The 20,306-nt window shown below is 32.5% G+C and overlaps 1 protein-coding gene across 2 annotated transcripts; it reads right to left on the bottom strand.

Moving 5' to 3' along the window:
- Window positions 1-449: 449 nt before the first annotated feature.
- On the bottom strand, window positions 450-18,844 carry LOC106060034 (protein transport protein Sec24A-like). 2 transcript variants are annotated; one of them, XM_013217766.2, is made up of 23 exons: window positions 18,535-18,844; window positions 17,143-17,667; window positions 16,154-16,261; window positions 15,663-15,752; window positions 15,071-15,549; window positions 12,891-13,016; window positions 12,158-12,273; window positions 11,649-11,751; window positions 10,679-10,805; window positions 10,281-10,390; window positions 10,107-10,173; window positions 9,030-9,194; window positions 8,378-8,535; window positions 8,176-8,274; window positions 7,321-7,444; window positions 6,820-6,978; window positions 5,945-6,118; window positions 5,747-5,857; window positions 5,412-5,590; window positions 4,754-4,891; window positions 3,047-3,244; window positions 2,849-2,952; window positions 450-2,726 (listed from the first exon to the last, which is right to left on the bottom strand). In XM_013217766.2, the coding sequence occupies exons 1-23, from the start codon at window positions 18,638-18,640 to the stop codon at window positions 2,612-2,614; spliced, it is 3,681 nt and encodes a 1,226-aa protein (XP_013073220.2). In that variant the 5' UTR covers window positions 18,641-18,844; the 3' UTR covers window positions 450-2,611. The 2 variants fall into 2 exon arrangements, with proteins under 2 accessions (XP_013073220.2, XP_055876045.1); XM_056020070.1 differs by lacking the exon at window positions 16,154-16,261.
- Window positions 18,845-20,306: the final 1,462 nt, after the last annotated feature.

Here is a 20,306-nt window from a genome sequence, read left to right as displayed (position 1 = left end):
ATTACAGTGTAATCCAAGTGTCCAAACCTAGAGCCTTGTTTCTGACAAGCTTGTTATGTAATCCTTTGTGTTCAATGTGAGGATAAAAAAAACCTGTTAAATTAATCATCACAAATCAAAATTTACATAATCAAGCATAACACAGTGCAAACCTAGATCGATAAAGTTGTCCGAAGCATTTATTTTATATATATTATGAAAATCCACATTATTATTTGTGACACTATTAACAGGTCAATCATCAAGACTTTTTATATATTTATAGAGTTATGGGAAAGCCATGTAGGGTCTAAAATCTGAAAAAAAATTTTTTTTAGTTGTTCATTTTGTATATTATAGCAGAACTACTAAGACAGGTTTCTTTGACCTAAAATGGCAAGGTCATGCTTTTGTATATAAAAATAAAACTGCCAACACTACCAAACAGAATTGATAAGCAAACAAAAATGTGATTACTAATTATTTATTCTTGAAGATTGTGTAGGCTTCCTTTCTAGAGAGCTGCTGTAAACATGTACACACAGGGTAACAACAGTTATGGATAGAAAGATTTGCCATTTCAAACTCGAGGTTTTGGGGGTCCTCTTTACACTACTAGGGCCAGTAAACATTAGCTTAAGATAATAGAGCTACAACACTAAGGGTCAAACCCCCCCCCCCCCTAGAAACCACACCAAAAGGTTATTGATTTAGAGTAGTGCTTAAAATATGCTATATAACAATGAAAAGGGATTATCCATCCCCCACTGCAATAACAATAGACACGTCATTGTGATGAATTGTCTTTTATATACACAAGAGCTCACGTTTTAAGACTAGTGACATAGAATCTGCTTTATTTTCTCATTAATGAATTATGACATAATTTAAAACATTTCACCAAATGTCAAAGAAAAAAGGTTTCTGTAAGCATAAAATTATATATATATTTGTTGGCAGGACCAACACATAACTATTGCAACATGCATTCTTGGACATAACACTCAAGTATGATAATAAAAAAGAAATAATGAACATGCATTACAATTGTCATCACATACCTTCTTTCAAACAAACATGGCAATCTTCAATACTGAAGTTTTTAGAAAGAAAGAAAAACATTTCATAGAAGGAAAAAAAAAAAAAAAATAAATACTGAAATAAGAGGGTGTGAGACAATACATTTCTTGAAATAACCTATCAAATTTAGACTTGTTTTTGAAATTATAAATAACAGAAGTACTTAACAGATTAAAGCCATTTCATGAAAAACTAAATTAAAACTTTGATCCAGAGAGAACACATGACACTGATTGCTGCTGATAGGCCACAGACTTTTCAAAAAAGTTTTTATAATTTAAAAGAAAATGGTCAAAACAAAATGTCAGAAATAATTTCTTATGCTCAAGTGAGCAGGTTTGAAGTTAATATTTATAATGTATTGCTCATTACAACATGAATAAATTAAAAATAGATCATTATAAATAGCGTGATGCGTTCAAATGAATTTATGAAGTGTAACACAAAAATTAAGCAAATCTTTTTAACAATATCATCCATAACAACATGCCCTGTGAAACCAAGAACAAAAAATATGCTCTTTTGATGTACTGGTAACTTAAAAAAAAAAATGAGGATTATTAAACAAGGTTACTTTTGTCCAGGAGGCAAATTTGTTATAATTTTCAAAAGTGTACTTATTTACACCAATCCAATGTAAATGTACAATGATTATGTGGTATCAACAAATTGTAGAAGTTTGTTAAAGGGAGATAATTAATGGAGACACCACTAAATAAAACTATGGATCCAGTTCAACCAATAAAAGCCACATCTGATAAAAAGTGTATGTATTGTTAATGGGTGACAATGTTTAACTAAACTGATAACCTAGGTGTTTATGCTCAATTATACTGAATAGCAAAAATAATAAAAATTCTGCTTAAGACATTCAGCTATCCTTTCTTGTCCTCATATAATCAACATATTTGCAGTGCCACTGTTCTGAACTGCCACTGACAGATTGAAAGCATCTTGAGAAACATGGTTAGTCAGCACAACCAAGGAGCATCAAGTCTCTACAGTGTATAGTACTTTGTCCACATTCAGCTCAGAGAAGGGATTGCTAGGCGTAGGAAGTCAAACAATATACAATCAGAGGTTGCATGCATACATTCTTGTCATTCCATTTGTTACATTCAGAAACATTTCCTAGACTACACAAGCATTTCAAACATTTGTCTTTTACATTAGTTACAAGAAAAAAAAATCTGCCAGTGAATAAGAGGACAGAAGGGGGGAAAAAACTTGTTCTAACTGGGAGGAAAAATATTATGTATACAAATAGGTCATTCACATTTGTTGTTTTCAAAATATCACAATTTAAAAAAAAGAGAGAGAGAGAGATAGAGTGTGTAGGAAAAAAAAACAGAATTCAAAACAATAAATAGACCACATAACAACTGCTGTACAATGAATGTGTCAGTCAGGTAATATTACAATAATAAAACAATCAATTTCTTCTGATGATTAAAAGAAAATGATTCATTAGGCACAAAACTAAAAATGTCACTGAAACTTCCGATATATCCTGGGCAATGAATGATGAGCTAGAACACTAGTTCAGTACTAATCAACCTTTGGTTTTTCCTTGAAGAAATTGTAAAAACTCATAGTAAGACATACTATTTTCTGTGCGATCTTCAAGCATATGCTGGAAAAATAATTGCCGATTTTTGCTGTCATCCCTGAAAAATTGAGAATAAGTATATTTTATGTATAAATTTATTTAATATTGTAATGAACATTATGGAACTAAAACGTTTTGTTGTAAAATTAAGTCTATACTTAAAAAAAAAATTGAGCAAACCTGATGACAAGAAAGGTAACTCCAAATGGTCTGGAGTCCATTAGGTAATTTATAAAGCTTCTGATGTTTTCTGATAGTGGGTTTTCCAATTCTGGTAAATCCATCTGTGAGTTTAGGACAAAAAAAAATTGTATTAAAAAATCACTATTAAGACAATGTGGCAACAATCAAAACTGTGTCAAGAGATAAGTCTCTCACCATGTCATCAGGTATAGACATAAAGTTTGGCTTATCAAAGACATCCTGACATATCTGGTCACCAACTCCACTTCCAACCAATAAACACATGGCATCTCCTGTATCCATCAGGAAGAGACCAGTTCTATCAATGTTGGCAGAAGACAGCTGCAACAATGGAGCACTTGGTATTTCTTCATTTCCTCTCTTTATGGGCTTCTGTAAAAAAGCATTTCAAACAATATAAACATAAAAGTAAATTAAAATCCTTGGAACTGAGTGAATTCTTATTAATCAAAATATGACTATACATTTCTACGGATAGTGTGTTGGATTTCAGAAGGTGAGTGTTTGATCATCATTTTGTAATAGTAATTTAAAGTCTAGACTATTGAAACTCTAGATAAATGGAAGCTCCCCTCTGCATGTATGTTTGAACAATTAAACTATCCTTGATTGACTTTTCCGTCCACATGTATCGCAAGGAAAGGTGGTATGTGCTTTTTTTCAAGAGCCAATACTTTTTCGCTGCCCATAGCTTTCTAGGCCACCATTTCTCTCCACAAAGTGTGGTCTTTCCAGCAGTCAAAATTTGCTTTGAGGTCCGTTTGATTACATCTACATTTCAGAGGTTGGGATGACCAGCCAGCAAGTATCTTAGTGTTACATACTCTTTCTTGCCATGTGATTTTTAAGATCCTTCGGAGGCAGCATGAGTTTAGTTTTCTCTCATCCTTTGCATAGATAGTCCATGACTTACTGCCATACAGTAGTGTGCTCCAAATACATGCCTTACCATTTTGGCCATTGAAGTGAGTTTCCAGTTTTACCAAAGTCCTGGTCTGAGTCTAGCGAAAGTTGCAGCCTTCCCTATTGTTTTTTTTTATCTCCTTTTCTAGAGACAAGCCATCTTGAATTGCAGATCCCATGTAGCAGAATTTGTATGCCGCTTCTAGTTTGTTTTTATCTATGAGGATGGAGAATAGTATTGTATCAGTTGGCTCCATCACATTTGTTTTCTTCATGCTATTAGTTAGCCCATACTCTTCACAGGCCTGAGAGAAGCAGGCAGGACATTAGCAACTGAAGCACAATATGTGTGTGTGCCACTAATGCTGCTAATAGAATCTCTCTTATAAGGGTGGTTCTGATTTTCTTTTTCGACCTCAGTCTGACAATATTCAAAAGTTTGTCATTAAATCTGGAATGGAGATAGAGTATTGGGGCCAAAACGCATTCTTGTATTAATGCTAAAACTTTTGGAGCAGGAGCCATTGAACTGCAAAGTACACATCATATTTTGGTGGAAAGAAACAGTTACATTTAGCAGCTTATTTTCTGAACCAGACGTTAGTCAGGTCAATGAGCGCAATATAGAGGCATTCTTTGTTCACTGCACTTTTCCTGCAGCTGATGGAGAGAGAATATCATGTCAATTGTGGATCTCCCAGAGCAAAGCCACATTTGGATTCTGGGTAGACCCGATCAACAATCCTAGTTGAAACGCTGTAATGTTTTTTTCTATACAAAGGAAGCTTCAGCTCTAAATGTATAATTGCTTTTGTACATCATTCAACTGTCCACACGAAAAAAAACAACATATAACCATCACATAGATGCAGAAATATGTGAACTTATTTCATATTCTCATCAGGCAATTATTACTTTTGAAAGATTCATATTCTGTAACAAAAATTTACTATAAAATTATTTTGTTAAGTCTCTCACCTCTTCACTTATTCTCAACAATGGATACAGGTGAGGGTACAGATTCTGAATTAAATAACAAACTGGCAACACCTTAAACTGTTGCATTGCAAACACCCTATCATCAATTTTTGTTTTGCTTGCCAGGCTAAATGCAATCTGTGAAAAAAAAAAGAACATCTGTTTAGTTAGTAGTAGGACACAGGAAATCTTTAAACCTTTCATCAAAGTAATGGTAATATTTCTCATTCTTAGGCACACTTTAAAAAGAACAAATAGCTTTACAAATACAAATTGTTTTGACACTTATATGTTTTTAGTACTAAGAGATCCCACCAAACAGTCCAGAAGTTTTTAAGTCAAATACCGGTTCTTCTAATATTTTGGAAGAAAATGTATTGATGCAATACATAACAAGAATAAGTAAGGATTTAACGAACTACAAAATAAATTGAATAGAGTAATTTTTAATCTTAGTCTACCCACTTTACTTTCTCTTTTGTGGCCACTAGACCTTATCAAATGTTCTTGATTAATTAACTATCATTTTATGTAGATAAAATTTGTCAAGGAAGAAAATACATTGTGTTTTCATTGTTTGTATAAAAAACAACCACCACAAACTATTGGGTACTGAAAGACACTATTGACTATTATCTGTCAAACTCTGAGCACTTACACTTTTCAACATGGCTAACATTAGCATAGGCATTAATCTGAGAGAAAATGGGGCCAGCACAGCACCAGCCCTCTGAGATGCAGGGATCTGTTGAGCATAAGCTGCAAGAGCATCCAGTGAGGCATTCATCATAGCATCTCTGGCATCACTTATTGCAGAGTTTAGTGATCTATCAACAGCTACAAGAAGACAAAATCAAAACCAATGTTTCTATGCTGCATTTAGTAAGTGAAAATTCTTTGGAACAGATAGTATATCAGTTGTATTTTAATTTTTAATGCAATTTTAAATATTTTAACTTAATAACTATACTGGTTATACTATTTTGTACTGACCCATTTTAGCCAACAAAGAAGCGATCGCTTGTTGATCAGCATTTGCAAAAACATCGCTTAATTGATTTGTAACAGGCACACACAAAGTATGAACTCTTATTCGGCGCTCACCTGAAATAATAGTTAGCACATTTATCAATATATATCCATGTCATTAAATATTTTCAGGAGAAACTGTTTAAAAAAAAAAGGGTTTACCTTTACTAGATGTGTACAATAATGCAGCTTGGAAACTAACAGTACTAGACTCCTGGAGATTGTCTTCAATTGACATCTGCATTCCAAAACCAGCATCAGGGTTAATATTTGGCAGCGATAACAGGTCAGTTGATCGAACAAAAAAATTGCCATGAAATGTATGGATACTCAAACCTAAAATTTAAAAAATCAACAAGACAATAATTATCTTTACTACTTTGAATTTAGCCAATATTAGTCACATAATATAATGTTAAATACTAGTAGAACTAAATGTTTCATGAGCATGGATGAAGAAACTTTTTACTAGCATTTCAAAACAAGACCTATTTTTTAAATTTTACAACTGGTCCATAAGGTGACATTACTTCTTAAAGTTACTAAAGCACAAAAAGGTAATGTACTAAAATACTTATTTCAGGCAATAAATAATAATAATCTTTATTACCCATGAGGAAATTTATCCTACAATTTATGAATCATAAGATAATACTAAAAGAAAATATATTATCACTATAGAAGCATAATATACATTCATGCTAGTTTCCCTAAAATGTTACATGTGAAATGTTTAGATCAGACAGATCAATTCTGTTCAATCATATGATTGCCAGGGAAAGGACTTTTTGTGTCTTTGATTTGTAAATGGTATATTGTATCTCCTATGTGATGCTAAATTAGTTAAATATACAGACAGTTGAATCCTCTTAACCGGACCCTCTGTTAATCAAACCAGAAACAAAACATATCCTATTGTATAACCATCATATTATTCTCTAATCTGGAACAATATGAATTATTCATAAAAAAAATAAAGAAACAAAAGTCAAGGCATGGTCATTAAAAAAATGATTTGATGGGTGAACTTTGTTTACCTCTTGTGCACCTTATCCTCATAACTGACTCAAAGCCTATCTTTCGTGTCAAATAACGCCGAAGGTCTGTGTCAAATTTTTCTACCAAACCAGGGTTTTTAACAGAGTGGTAGGATGGATAGTAATAAATACATCCTGCAGAAAACTTGGAAATACAAGCTGTGGAAACAAAGGTGTCTTGGCAATTAGGAAGCAAAACACATAACATAACTGTAACAATTAGTTGCTGAGCCTGGTACTAATGAACTTTGTTGGCTTTGCAGATAAACTGTTATAGAATTTTCTTTTTGGCATAAATACTTCTCCATAGCTGTTTTCATCTTGGTATACTTTGATGTTTTAATATAAGAAATGGTATATTTATATACTTTCTTTTTTTTTAATATTTATCACACAGAAATAAATTAATTAATTTCAATAAATTGAAGACATTTTTGTTACGATTCACACAGAGAAAATTATCTTTTTATTTGTCAAATGAATAGGAATTAAGATTCTTACCAAGTGTTGCAATATCTGCATACTGGCCATTCAACATAAACAAATCTACAGCAATCTGCTGGGCTGAACAATCCAAAGAAAGTTTTTTATAAAAATCTGTGGCTGGTCCCAAATTAGTCACAGTCTAAAAAAAAGTAACATTCATCTTAGGTCTCGGCTCATTTGAATATCATCTTAATATAAAATAAATATTAACACTAATCTAAAGAAAAGAGCTTCTTTTAACCAAAAACAATGCTTAAAAAAAAAGTCAATCACTGGCTGGTGATGAGACAATACAAACTCAATTTCTCAAGATAAAGAAATTATTTAAGTAAAATGTAATATCTATTAACCAATGGAGCTAACAAAAACAAAAATTACTTTAAGAAAAACAAAGCCAATATTAAGTGTAATTGTATCAATTAGTTTGGATCAGTCATGTAATTATATGTATCATTGACCAACACATTATAAATCTGTGCGATTAGAAATATTTGTACCAATTATTATTGTTTAGCTTTCTCAATACCCTATGATCCTATCACTTGTCTGGACCAGCTGTGAAAGGGGAGGGAAGAAGGGTGTATCTTGGTGAATGTTTACATGATTGGTTTTTTAAATGCGTACAAGAAATGTTCACTCAGGGGTCCTCATAGGGACTATTCCACTAATACATCTGTCAAATACAAGTTCTTTTCCTTGCTCAAGTTACAAAACAAAATAATAATTTATTGTTTTTTCTTGTGTTGTCAGGTAAAAGAATATAATTTAAAATTGGATGTGGAAGAAATATGTACAAACTTTTTACCAAACAGACAGAGTGAGTTGATATAAGCTTTGTAAAAAGTAATGTTTTTAATAGTTGTGACAGACCTTTCCTGAACTGCTAGCAGCATCTCTGTTCTCTAATGCACCTGGTCCAACTGTTGGCAGACATGTCTGGACTACAGTAATTCTTCCTCCAGTAGCACTCTTTAATGTAAACACACAAAAAAACAACAAGATGTTTTAAGTATTTAAAGAAGTTTAATGAACTGTTGCCTAAATAGTCATAGTCTACAGAGATAAAACCAACCATTAGTTTATGAGCTGACTGAAGCGCTGCTCCCAGGGCACTACCAGTTTCATAATTGCCATCAAAAAGGTTTGGTAGTTGATTTAACAGGTCACTGATAAGCTCCTTACTCTCATGTAAATTGACTAGCAGGTTATCTGGACAAGGCAAAAATGGATCTAGGAAAAAGAAAATATAATGAACTTTATACTCAATGATAGTGAGATGTGCATAGAGAAATAAAATATAATGAACTTTATACTCAATGATAGTGATATGTGCATAGAGAAAGAAAATATAATGAACTTTATACTCAATGATAGTGAGATGTGCATAGAGAAAGAAAATATAATGAACTTTATACTCAATGATAAAGAGATGTGCATAGAGAAAGAAAATATTATGAACTTTATACTCAATGATAGTGAGATGTGCATAGACAGAATAACTTTTACAATTTTCCATCTATAAAAAAAAAAAAAACTTTTGAAATTTCTAAATGTAAAGTGTTAAAGAGAGTGCTTATACTAAACTGAAATACAAATAAAATGAACAGGCTCTACACTGCTAAGAGAAATATTTTCTTAAAAACACTTTTTAAAGCCATCCTTCAGCACAAAAACATGAGACATTTATATGTTCACAATAAGTAATGACTAACGAAGTAATCTACCTTCCAAATCTGGTACACACATCATCTGTGGTTGGGAGAGCCCCTCAGATAGATTGAAATAATACAATGCTTTATCAAAACACAGAAAGCCTATTGTTGTCCTAGCATCTCCAGGAAGTTTATCAAGCTCATCCAAAAGAACCTGACAAAACTGTGCAAGATAGCCTGCACAAGAAAACCAGACATTTAGTATTAGGTATATAGATGTAACAGATGATTAGTTTCTTCCTCCCCCAACTAGTAGTGTCTATTCAAACAAATGTTTTCTAGCTATCATTTAATTATTACTATTTGATACTTTTCTTGTATTATTTTTTATCAGATATACCAGCTTTACTAGCTGTCACTAGTGTAAATGTCTGAATTGACAAGTAAGAGTTTTTTTGTCATGAAATGTGTATATTAAGAATTCAGGGGAATATTTGTACAGATTTTACTTCTTTTCACATTATTAACAGTAACAGTAACATTCAAGATAACTGAAATTGTATGTTCATACATCTTTCATCATTAAATGCAAACATTTAGTTAGACTAAAAACATAAAAAGTCAACAATATGAATTTTAGGCCAACAATGCTATAGAAACCTTAAATATTTGAAGACTAAAAAATGGATTATTACAAATTTGATGTGCAGCAATTACCTTTTTATTTTATCACTCTAATTTATTGTGGATCTTCTTTTAAAGATAATAAAGTAAATTCATTACTATGGCAAGATTTTTAACAGTTAAAAGGAGTACTGCTTATAGCTTCATACACTTAGGAATAAAAAAAAAAAAGCTTATTACAAAGTAGAAAACAAACATTTCTTTGAAAGTGATAAATATAATCTTGCTTTTAAGAGGGGAAAAAAAGAGTGAATGTGACAACATAGGCCCATATAAGAGAGGTGAAATGAGTACAACTGATGAGAAAGCACTGTAGAGTGTAAAATCTCATGATGGGGAAAGTTAACATTAACATGAAGAGAAGATTTGATTATAGGACTAACAAATCAACCGAAGGGTAAGGGGAAAAAAAAACCCAGTAAATGTGGTGAGATTTTAAGAAGCAAACAATATAGAGCAGCTCACCAGTTTTCACTGCATTGAAAGACACATCCAACAAAAAGAGGTAAACAGCAGGCTGTGGCGGTCTTAACTGAAAAATGTAAAGCACATTATGATTGACTAACAACTAAATATAATGAATACAAGAAAACTGGGATTTTGACAGGAAAGTATTACAAACACGCACAAAGTGTTTACCATATATTCAGAGGGAGCTATGAATTCAATCGTGGCAGATTTTACTTCAGGTCTTCTTTGGGGATCACCATAAGTTTTACTCACAGGATCAAAAGAAAATTCATCTGGTACTACAAAAAAGTATAATTGAAATGATCAAATGATCAGTACAACAAATAGAAAAGTACTTTCCTACTAAAATGTGTTAAAATTAAAAGCTGATATTTAGAATAATACATTTAAGTAATATTTTGTAAAGAGCCATAGTGAGTGTTGAAGCCTTGAACACAATCACAACCTCTAAAACTAAGAATGCTATCAAAGAAACAAAAAACTTAAAGAAATCCAGTATATTTACGTACAAAAGACCTCTTAACTAGTTACTATCAAGCATAAATAAAGCCAATCTATTTACGTACAATCATTAACTCTAAAGCAAAGATTACACTTCCATCTCCTCTGGTCAGTGAACACAACAAATGGATTGATGTAGGTTCTGCAAGCCCGACATCTCACAATGACACTGGACTGTATCACAGGAAGCTGCTACTCAAACAAATAAATAAATGAAATTCAACACTGATTCAGACAAACTATTGCTTTTTTATCAAGTTTTATATGAAATGTTTGAAATACCAAGAATTGGTATTAAATTACACATATGTTTAAAATCTTATTTTTTCTTACAATCAGAATACAAAACAAAGTCACAGGTTACCATGGACTATGGATTTAGCACTAAAAATTTATAAAAAGAAATATGCAATTAAGATAACATTTTTATTTGAATACTGCTTTAAAATGTAAACATATGTAAACCTTATACCATAGTCCCAAATAAACCCCCCAAAAAAATATATATTTCTAAGTCTAGGAATGCCAAATTTTTATTGAAATAGAAAAAAAAGACAGAATGTAAATAGTAGGCTTATCAAAAAACATTTTAAATCAGTACATAAAAATTAAGTGTTAGAAAGATATCATTCATTCAGGTCTTAGGGCAATCATACTAAGTAAAAAAGAAAAACCTCCACATTACAAGCATATGGGAGAGACAGATGGCATTGTACTTACTCCATTACTCTCTTCCTGCAAGTCAGTAACAAAGACTTTTTTTTTATAACCAATTGTTTTAAAATACACATTTTCTTATCTAATTTAATACCCAAAATTAAATTCTTTTAAATTATGCTGAACTCTTAAGTCACTGTACAAGTGAATAAAATTTTACTTTTTTTTTTCATTGCAAATTAATAGGCTCTAGTTGAGGGGACATAAATATAAAACAAACAAATCAATTATTTGACAAAATGATTCAGCTAGATCATTATAATAAATTGTGTCAACAACAACAAAAAATGTTGTTGAAAACCTGTAAAAAATACTTACTGATAAATCTCTAAAAGGGTGTATTAGAATTCCAAGTGGTAGCCTAGCTTTGTTGAGCAATGCAGAGTTTTGTGGTATTGCATTCAAGGTACACCGGAAAATGCTGTAAGAGAATCATTTACAACAAGTATGTTTAGTCGGTTAGCCCGAAATCAGAAAAAAAAAAAAAGACTTTATGCAAGGAGCATATTTTAATAATTATAACACAAAAGTAGTTTATTTTGATGTGATTTAAAAAACAATATTCTGCTTAAGTAGCTGACAAGATGAAAATTTTAGTTATTATTTCTTAATCTAGAAAACACTTCAAATGACCATCTGGGAAATTAAGTATTAAACAAAAGTTTTTAAAATTTGATCACAATTTGAAGATGAAGAAAAAAAATAAATGTGAAAAATGTTTGTTTCATTCTATTTCTATGCACAGTATTTTATTACCAAACTTTGTTTTTGTTACCACATGATTTTTGTAATAATATGAAATGTAAACTGAAAAGAAGAAAGCTCACTCTGGGCTGCAGTTGACTTTCTTGAAGTCATTCGGTAGTGCTGGCCTGGGTGTCTCCATACCATCTGGAGGAAACAACTGTCTCTCATTCAGTAAATTAATGGATCTCTGTCCATCCTGCAATAAACACAAAGCAAGTTTCAATATAGTGTACTAATTCAAAAGGTAATCTAATCTATATGCACACAATAGTTAAAACATCAAGCTTTCAAATAAACTATTTGGTACATAAGACTTTGATGGCAACTTTGTGATATAAATACATATTATATCAGGATAAGTAGCACTTTTTCATGACAAAATTTTAGGAGAATGAATTTTTTTTTTTTTGAAAGTCTGCATATAATCTTAATGTGTTATGTTTTTAGAAAAAAATAAATTAATATATAAACAATTTTCATCTGTTAACATGTGAAATCTACTTATTTCTATTGTCCAGAGAAGTATTTTGCTTTAACCTATAAAAAAAAAAAGCTGAATAAAGATGGAATGAAGACAATAAGAAATGTGGGATGCTGTTAATATACTAAAACAAAGTATTGGTGATATAAATTTCCACCAGTTTATATATGTATGGTTTAATCATTACTATACAAAAGAAAGCAGTTCTTTAACCTAAAAAAAAAATCAAATTAGGTTGGTATGAAAAAAACAGAAATGCTGGTTACAACTAAAATTATAAAACAAGTATTTGTATTTTTCCAGTCTATGATCAGCTAAGCTATTATACTCACCTGCATGCCCATTTGACTAAAGTTTTGAGTCACTGTATTCATAGTGTTAGGATATCCGCCAACACCAGGTTGAGGATAGTGGGGGGAATAGCCACCTTGATTTGGCATAGGGGGAACACCAGGTGACTGAAATAACAAAAATGAATATAGTTAAATGTATTAAATTTTTTGGTCACTAAACACATACAGTAGATCATCAATTTAATATTAACCTCAAGAGAACATATTTTGTAAGCTTACCAGTCTTTATGTGAATATATAAATTTACACAAACACACACAAAGACTTTGAATACAATGGATACAACATCATAATTAGCTACAAATCTGGGCACAATAATCATCATGACAGTGAATTTCCCAATTATTTCATAATTGAGCACAGACTGTAAACAATTATAATTATCAGCCAACCCAACAATATTTAAGACAGATAGCCACAGACAGACATGCCTACCCCCAAGACCCAGAATGTGGAACACTCAGGTTCAAAATGTGGAATTTTGGGCCCCAATGTGGAACATATGCGCGTTTATGTTTGTCAGCCATACTGTACCCAATATAAATAAAACTTCAATTATATTACTTTAATAACAATACTAGTTTGCTTTTTATAAATTAGATGTAAATAGTATAATATTATTAAAAGTAAGAAAACCTTTAATTCATAATTATGTCCTTTGTTTGAAATCAATAGTTCTAACTCCTATGTGATTATTCTAGATCTACTTGATTATCTATCCTTTTCTAGGGCTCTACTCTAGTCACTCTAGATGTTGGCTCTAGTTAGTGCTAGATCTAAAATAATTGAAGAGTGTCTACTAGTAGTACTAGTCTAGGACTAGACCTACATCTAATAATAAGTCCTCTAAGTCTAAGAACACAGATTATAATAAATAGATCTATATTATAGATCTAGATCTAAATATTTATGTCTAGATCTATGGACTTATTGAGAACTAAATTTATTACATATGATAATGATACATAGAAATCTAGAGATTAGAGATCTATCACCTTCTAAGTCTATTTCTCTAGATACTAAGATAGATCTAGATTTAGTATCATCTAGACTCTAGTAACTAGGCATCTAGTTAAATCTAGTAATCTAGTGTTAGATCTAGATACTAATTTATTTAGACTATGTAATAAGTAGATATATAGCCTTATTTAGATCTAGGCCTTAGCCTTACTGTGTCTAAGTTAATTAATTACATTTAGATCTAGGTCTAGATCTAGATCTCTAATAACCTATTTGAAAAAAAATCCTTTTCTTAGAATAGAATTACCTAAGAAACCAGTTGAGTTAGTCACGTTAGTCAGAATAATTGATAATTGAGAATAGCGCCTTTGTCGGGAAAAGAAAGGGATTTGAATGGAAAATTAGGTTTATCAGCACTTACTAGATTCTAAGAATAGATCTAGACCTAGAGTACTAGATCTAGATGTAGATCTATGTCTAGATCTAGATCTAGCTCAACCATATCTTCGTAAATTTAGGACACACCGGGTCCGGGAGGAGATGAAATGTAAACAATAAACACAGACCTAGATATATTTTATTTTTCATTCAGTATTTTCATTTCGCATTATTAATAAATAATGAAAAATCGGCGATTTTTTTTTTTGTGTCGGAATTCAGACTTGGCGGAACAAAAAATCGTGAATGCGGAACGGCGGAACATGTGAGCTTTTTTGATGCTTTTGCGGGACGGTTCCGCATAATGCGGGACTGTAGGCATGTCTGCACAGAGCCTACAACTAGAATAGATCAACCTTAATAATTTGAATCAACCAAAAGCTACAAGTAAATCATAATTTTAAACATTCTGTTGGGATGGTTTACTTTTATTAAATGCAGTTTAGTCATCTCTGTCAAATAAACTTTATCTTGATAATAAAAAGTTAATGTTAGAAAACATTATAATACTGTACTGAAACTTCTATTTTATCAACACCAAATAATAGTTTGGGGAAAAGAAGATGATTTCATAAATTCAATTAATTATTTATAGCAAAGCAAAGTTTAAGTGTCTACAAACAAAGAATAGCTTAAGGCAGTTTATACAAACAATACAATTTATGAATGGGTTATTTTGTGAGAAAATTACTATCAAAAGTGAATATATTGAATTGATACATTAATAAAAAAAAAAATGAGCAGTGACAATATAAACATACTGTGGGTCCATATTGTGATGTAGGTGGCAATGCAGAAAGTTTATTATCACCAACTCCACTTGGGGGATAGCCCGACATAAGGCCAGGTCCTGGTGGAGGATACCTAGAGGCACCAAGTCCCTGTGGTGATGGGAAGGTGGCTGATGTGTTCGAAGAGGGTGGTGGTGGTGGGAATCCTTGAGCTGAAGGAGGTGGAGGGAATCCTGGTGCAATGGCAGATGTTGGAGGCATGGGATACCTCTGTTGTCCACCAGTGGAAGAGAATCCAGAACTCTGACTTGACTGAGGCATGGGAGGGAATCCTAGGGGTGGTCGTTGAACTTGAAAGGGTGGTTGTGACTGATTTTGCTGTTGCTGAAGCAGACCTGGCCATGGCTGCCCAGGAGGAACTCCAGGCCTGGTTGGAAACGGTTGATTATGTCCTGTTGATAAAGATGTGGGACTTCCTCTGTGTTCCTGAAAGCCTGGTGATGATGCTCCTGAAAAAGAACCCAGTAATTTTTTTTATTTTTTTTGTCATTGAAATATTTGATGTATAAACTAAATCTTACTTTATATGTAAAGAAAATTTGTTTTCTGAATTCAGAATTACCTTGACCAGGTGAAAATTGTCCTTCTAAAGCATCCATTGAATAGCCTGAAATTGGTGAAGGGCCCCTAGAAGACCGTTCTGATGGAGGTTCTTAAACAGAAAGTACCAAATATGAATATTGAGAATAAACAACTGTTTGACTTCATCAAACACTACAGAAAAGTAGACAATACTGCTAATTTAAAATAATATTAAATTATTATGAAATTACAATGACAAGGTAATCAACAGTAAAAGCTCACACCTAATTGCAAAGAGAAAAAATAAATTTAAAATAAACTTAGAGCTCATGCACTGTTAAAAAAAAAAAAAAAAAGGTGGTGAAGAGAGATTTACATATTATTTATCAACAAACTAATTAACACAAAAGCATAAAATTTATTGTTTGGTTGTTTTTTTTTTGGTACGTAATAAAAATTTTGTGGCCATTTCAGAACTGTTCTATGTAATCATTTTGATTTTTTGCTCTTAAATTACAAATTCCCAATTACCTGAATTATTAGGAGTTGGAATGGGAGTTTTTTGCAAGAGGGGATTAACTTGATGTGAATATTGTCCCTGTCCATGATATGGTGCAGGTAGCAGCTCATTTGGTCGACCTGTTAGGAATATTTAATTGTCCTGTCATGCAACATAATGGAATAGTGGTTTCAACATTCTTTATAAAAGAAAATGTACGTCTTGAATAAAAATTAGATAAAAGAAAAAAAAAGGGGGAAGGGATACAAAGAAAGAAACTTGTGCTAGCAATGAACACATAAACATCACAATATAAAATTATGTGATTAAAAAGCTAAAAGTCAAGCACATTCAGTTTTGTTAGTATAAAAAAAAATGTATTGAAAAGAAACAAGCATGCTTTTGTTTTATAAATAACACATGAACTTCCTTCCATTCAGTTTCTAGAACTATTTCGCGCTGTTATTTGTGTTGCTTACTAATCATCATGGTGTAAAGAAACATTTATTTCTTGTAGCACTATAGGCCTTGTAACTTAGCCTGACTAATTTAGCTTAATTAATAATACCAATGACTTAGCAAATTTAAGTCTCTAACCAACATGCACGACTAGCTTGACGTAACGGACATAATCTTCTATTTTGAAGAAACCTTTGAAATTTATAAGATAAATTTTCACTTAAAATTAGTGCTTCAATATTTGTTATCAAGAACTTGGTAAATTGGTGCCATGAGTTGAATGAAAGGCAGCAGATGGCCTTATTAATGATTAAGATTATAACATTTTTTATATATTGGCTTAAATTGTAATTAAATATAATATCCATATTCTTATACTACCAATTAAAAGCCTATTTGACGATTTAAATAACATATAAAATAATATACAATACAATTCTTACTGAAAAGGTAAACTATAGTAGAATTTACTAATAATTATTTTAAAATAAATGAGAGCATTTTAAGGCAAATTGTTTTAAAATCCAAAAACAATTATTTTGATCATTAGTTTTGGCCTTACTTTGTATATTATCACCAGAAGACTGTAAAGAGCTAGTTGGTGGTGGCAAGCTACTACCAACTGTAGAAGTCATAGGTCTGACAGGCAGACCAGTTTGTAAAGGAGTCCTTAAGCCCTGGAAGGGTTGAGCTGCCACTTGATAATTTGCGGGCTGAGATCCTACATTAGATGTTGGCTGAAAAGGTGGTCGAGAGTTTAAACTGGCTGGTCCATTCACCTGAAGCCCAGGTACCTGTGATGTTGGAGGAAGAGGAGGATAGGGTCCCTGGGGCCGTACTTGTGTTCCAGCACCAGGAGAATAACCAAAGCCTGGTGTCACAGGAGGTGGTGGAAATCCAGATGAGTTCATACTGGGGGGTAGAGGCTGTTGCTGTTGTTGTACAGTTGGATTAAAACCATTTATATTAGGTGTCTGTTGGGCAGATCCCATCCAAGGCTGATTTCCACTCTGTACAGAAGATGGAAAGGCTCCACTAGGTTGAAAAAATGGCCCATTAGGTGCTTGTCCTAAAGGTTTCAGTTGGGCTAAAAAAAAAGAAAATATAACCTTTTTTTATGTTATGAAAATAATTTTAATTCTGAAAGACATTTTTTCCACTAATTCTTAAAATGTTGAAATGATAAACTGCTATACCATCTATACATATAAATAATAAGTTAACAAGTGTCTAAGAGATTGTGGATTTTACTATATATAATATCTATAATTTTAAAAGTATATACACATAAAAAATTATAGACTATTAGAAATATAATTGATCTATAATATGAGTATTTCTCTCCAAATAGTCAATAGATATTTATATATATACCAGTTTTTATTAAAGTTTTATTAAATACTTTTTTCTTAGTCATAGTCTAAAACTCTATAATCTAAAGTCCTTAGACTTAAGAAACTAAAGTTTACTAAAGTAAAGGCTAGAGACTAGAGGATAAGGAAGCAAAGCTGAATATGTATTAATTAATCTATTATAAATTATTATTTAGAATAATTTAGATCTAGTCTAGTAATAGATCTTAGTTCTAAAATCTAGTAAGTAAGGATGGCTGCCTGTTCATGCGGTTTGCACGCTGGACTGTCGTTTGGATTTATCTATGAGTATGGTCCCAGGTTCAAACCCTGCCCACTCCCATCCCCCGTCATCCTGCGGGAGGTTTGGACTAGGAAGTAAACTATCTTCAACTTTGAAGAAACATCCGAAACATGTAAAACTACTAAAACAAACAAGCAAGTAAATTAAGACTTTTTTTTTTACTTTGTTGATTTAATTTTACATATGGTTACATTGCCAAGCATAAAATTAAAAAGAAAGTCAACACCAAATTTTTTAGATCTATATAATTAAATATGTATAGATTATGCAAGTAGGTCTATAGATCTAGATCTATTACCTGTTTGAGAAATATTGCTGGGTTGAGAATTATACTCATACTGCTGTGACTGTAGGGGTGAGTTTGTGTTGGGAAAGACTGGCGGAGGGTTACTTCTTTCAGCCATACCTATTTTAACCTATACTTTAAATGATTAATACCACTATTAGATACTGACAACATAAAAAGGAATTGTATAAAAATTGTTAATGTCTCTTATGATAACCATTTTTTTAACGATACAATTTTATTTGCGTCACTCCTAACAATGCGTTTTTTCCCCAAGACACGAAATGTTTCCGGAAGTGATCGTAAGGACGCATGCGTGATTCGGGATACGTGGCATTGAAATCCGCAAGGGAAGCTACTGTGAAAATTAATTTTCTCCAAAGATCAAAGTTTAGGTTAGGTGTATCAAAGAAATGACTAGCAAAGTATTGTTTCCAACTAAATTATTTATTTCAGACAGCTAATTTCTAGAGAGTATTTAGTTAGATCTAAATGGTGTAACATAAACTGTCATATTAAGTTTCTTTAAAGAATAGAAAATTGAATACTTACAAGCATACCCTGAGAGAGAAAATTATATAACGATAAGAGAAAATAATTCAGACTTCCTCACTTCCGGAGTTTACTTTTAATTAGCACCATTAAAGTATTACCTCGGATGATACTCGGATCAAATCACTTGTATTCATGGTCTAAAAACTTATTAGAATACTTTAGAAATGATTCCAAAATATTAATATTACAGAAACCTCTTATTAACTACTTACCATTTTCACGTTTAGCCAGACAACATAGACTTTTTCTCTCCAAGCCTTACGGTACCAGGCTGAAGGGAAAAAAAACAACATACATGTAGACCTATTTTTCTCGATGCAGTTTGAGAATCAACAAAAAAAAACTTACTGGTAGTGTGGCAGCAAGAACGATTAAACAACGCTTAAAAGTAGGCGCATAAAAAAGATCTGTTGTCATATGCTATAGGTCTAATAAAAATAATATAATAATTGGCCTCGTTCAGTCGTAGAACGACTATGGTTCATCTCGAACACTTTTTCATATGGCTGTGGAGCCCTATTTTGGAGAGACACTCCCATCCACATATATTGCAGGTCAAGGTGGCTTTCGCTTTGGTGTTAAAGGAGCCAGGCATTACATATGGCACACTTTCCTTCAAGAGCTGAGGCCCATGTTTTCTCGCTGTCCATAGCTTTCTTGGTCACCGTCTCTCTCCAACTAGTGCGGTCTAGGGCTATGTCTTCCCAATGGTCAGTATCGATGTTCTCTGATTTTAAATCCCGTTTTATCACATCCACGTAACGGAGGTGGGGGCAACCAGTTTTTCTTGAGCCGGACGCGAGTTGCCCGTAGATAATGATTTTCGTGATGCGATTGTCCTCCATCCGGCGAACATGTCCGAGTCAGTGCAGGCGGTTTTGTATACATGCTGGGAAGGCCCATTCGCGCGAGGATCTCAGTATTGCACACTCTTTCTTTCCATGTTAAGATCCTTCGAAGGCAGCGCAAGTGGAGTGAGTTTAGTTTTTTCTGTTGCTTTGTGTAGGAAGTCCACGACTCACTGCCGTACAGTAACGTGCTAAGAAGGTAGGCCTATACCTTGTAGACCTCCATTTTGGTTGCTGTAGTGAGCTTCTGGTTTTCCCATACTCTGGTCGGAGTCTAGCGAAGGTCGATGCGCCCTCCTTATGCGTTTTTTTTAATCTCCTTTTCTAGAGACAGGTAATCTTGAATTGTAGATCCAATATAGCAGAATTCATTTACGGCGT

The sequence above is a fragment of the Biomphalaria glabrata genome, chromosome 2 (genome assembly GCF_947242115.1).
Source record: "Biomphalaria glabrata chromosome 2, xgBioGlab47.1, whole genome shotgun sequence".
NCBI classification, from domain to species: Eukaryota; Metazoa; Mollusca; class Gastropoda; family Planorbidae; genus Biomphalaria; species Biomphalaria glabrata.
This window is presented reverse-complemented; position numbering and strand designations above follow the sequence as displayed.

What these genes read in the sequence shown, in the direction of transcription:
- LOC106060034 (XM_013217766.2), bottom strand. Translation starts at nt 18,640, where the DNA reads ATGGCTGAAAGAAGTAACCCTCCGCCAGTCTTTCCCAACACAAACTCA. An exon ending in GAGGATAAGGTGCACAAGAG is followed by an intron (nt 6,119 to 6,819) that starts GTAAACAAAGTT and finishes TTTAAATTTTAG; the next exon opens with GTTTGAGTATCCATACATTT. An exon ending in TGTTGAGAATAAGTGAAGAG is followed by an intron (nt 3,245 to 4,753) that starts GTGAGAGACTTA and finishes GCTTTTTTACAG; the next exon opens with AAGCCCATAAAGAGAGGAAA.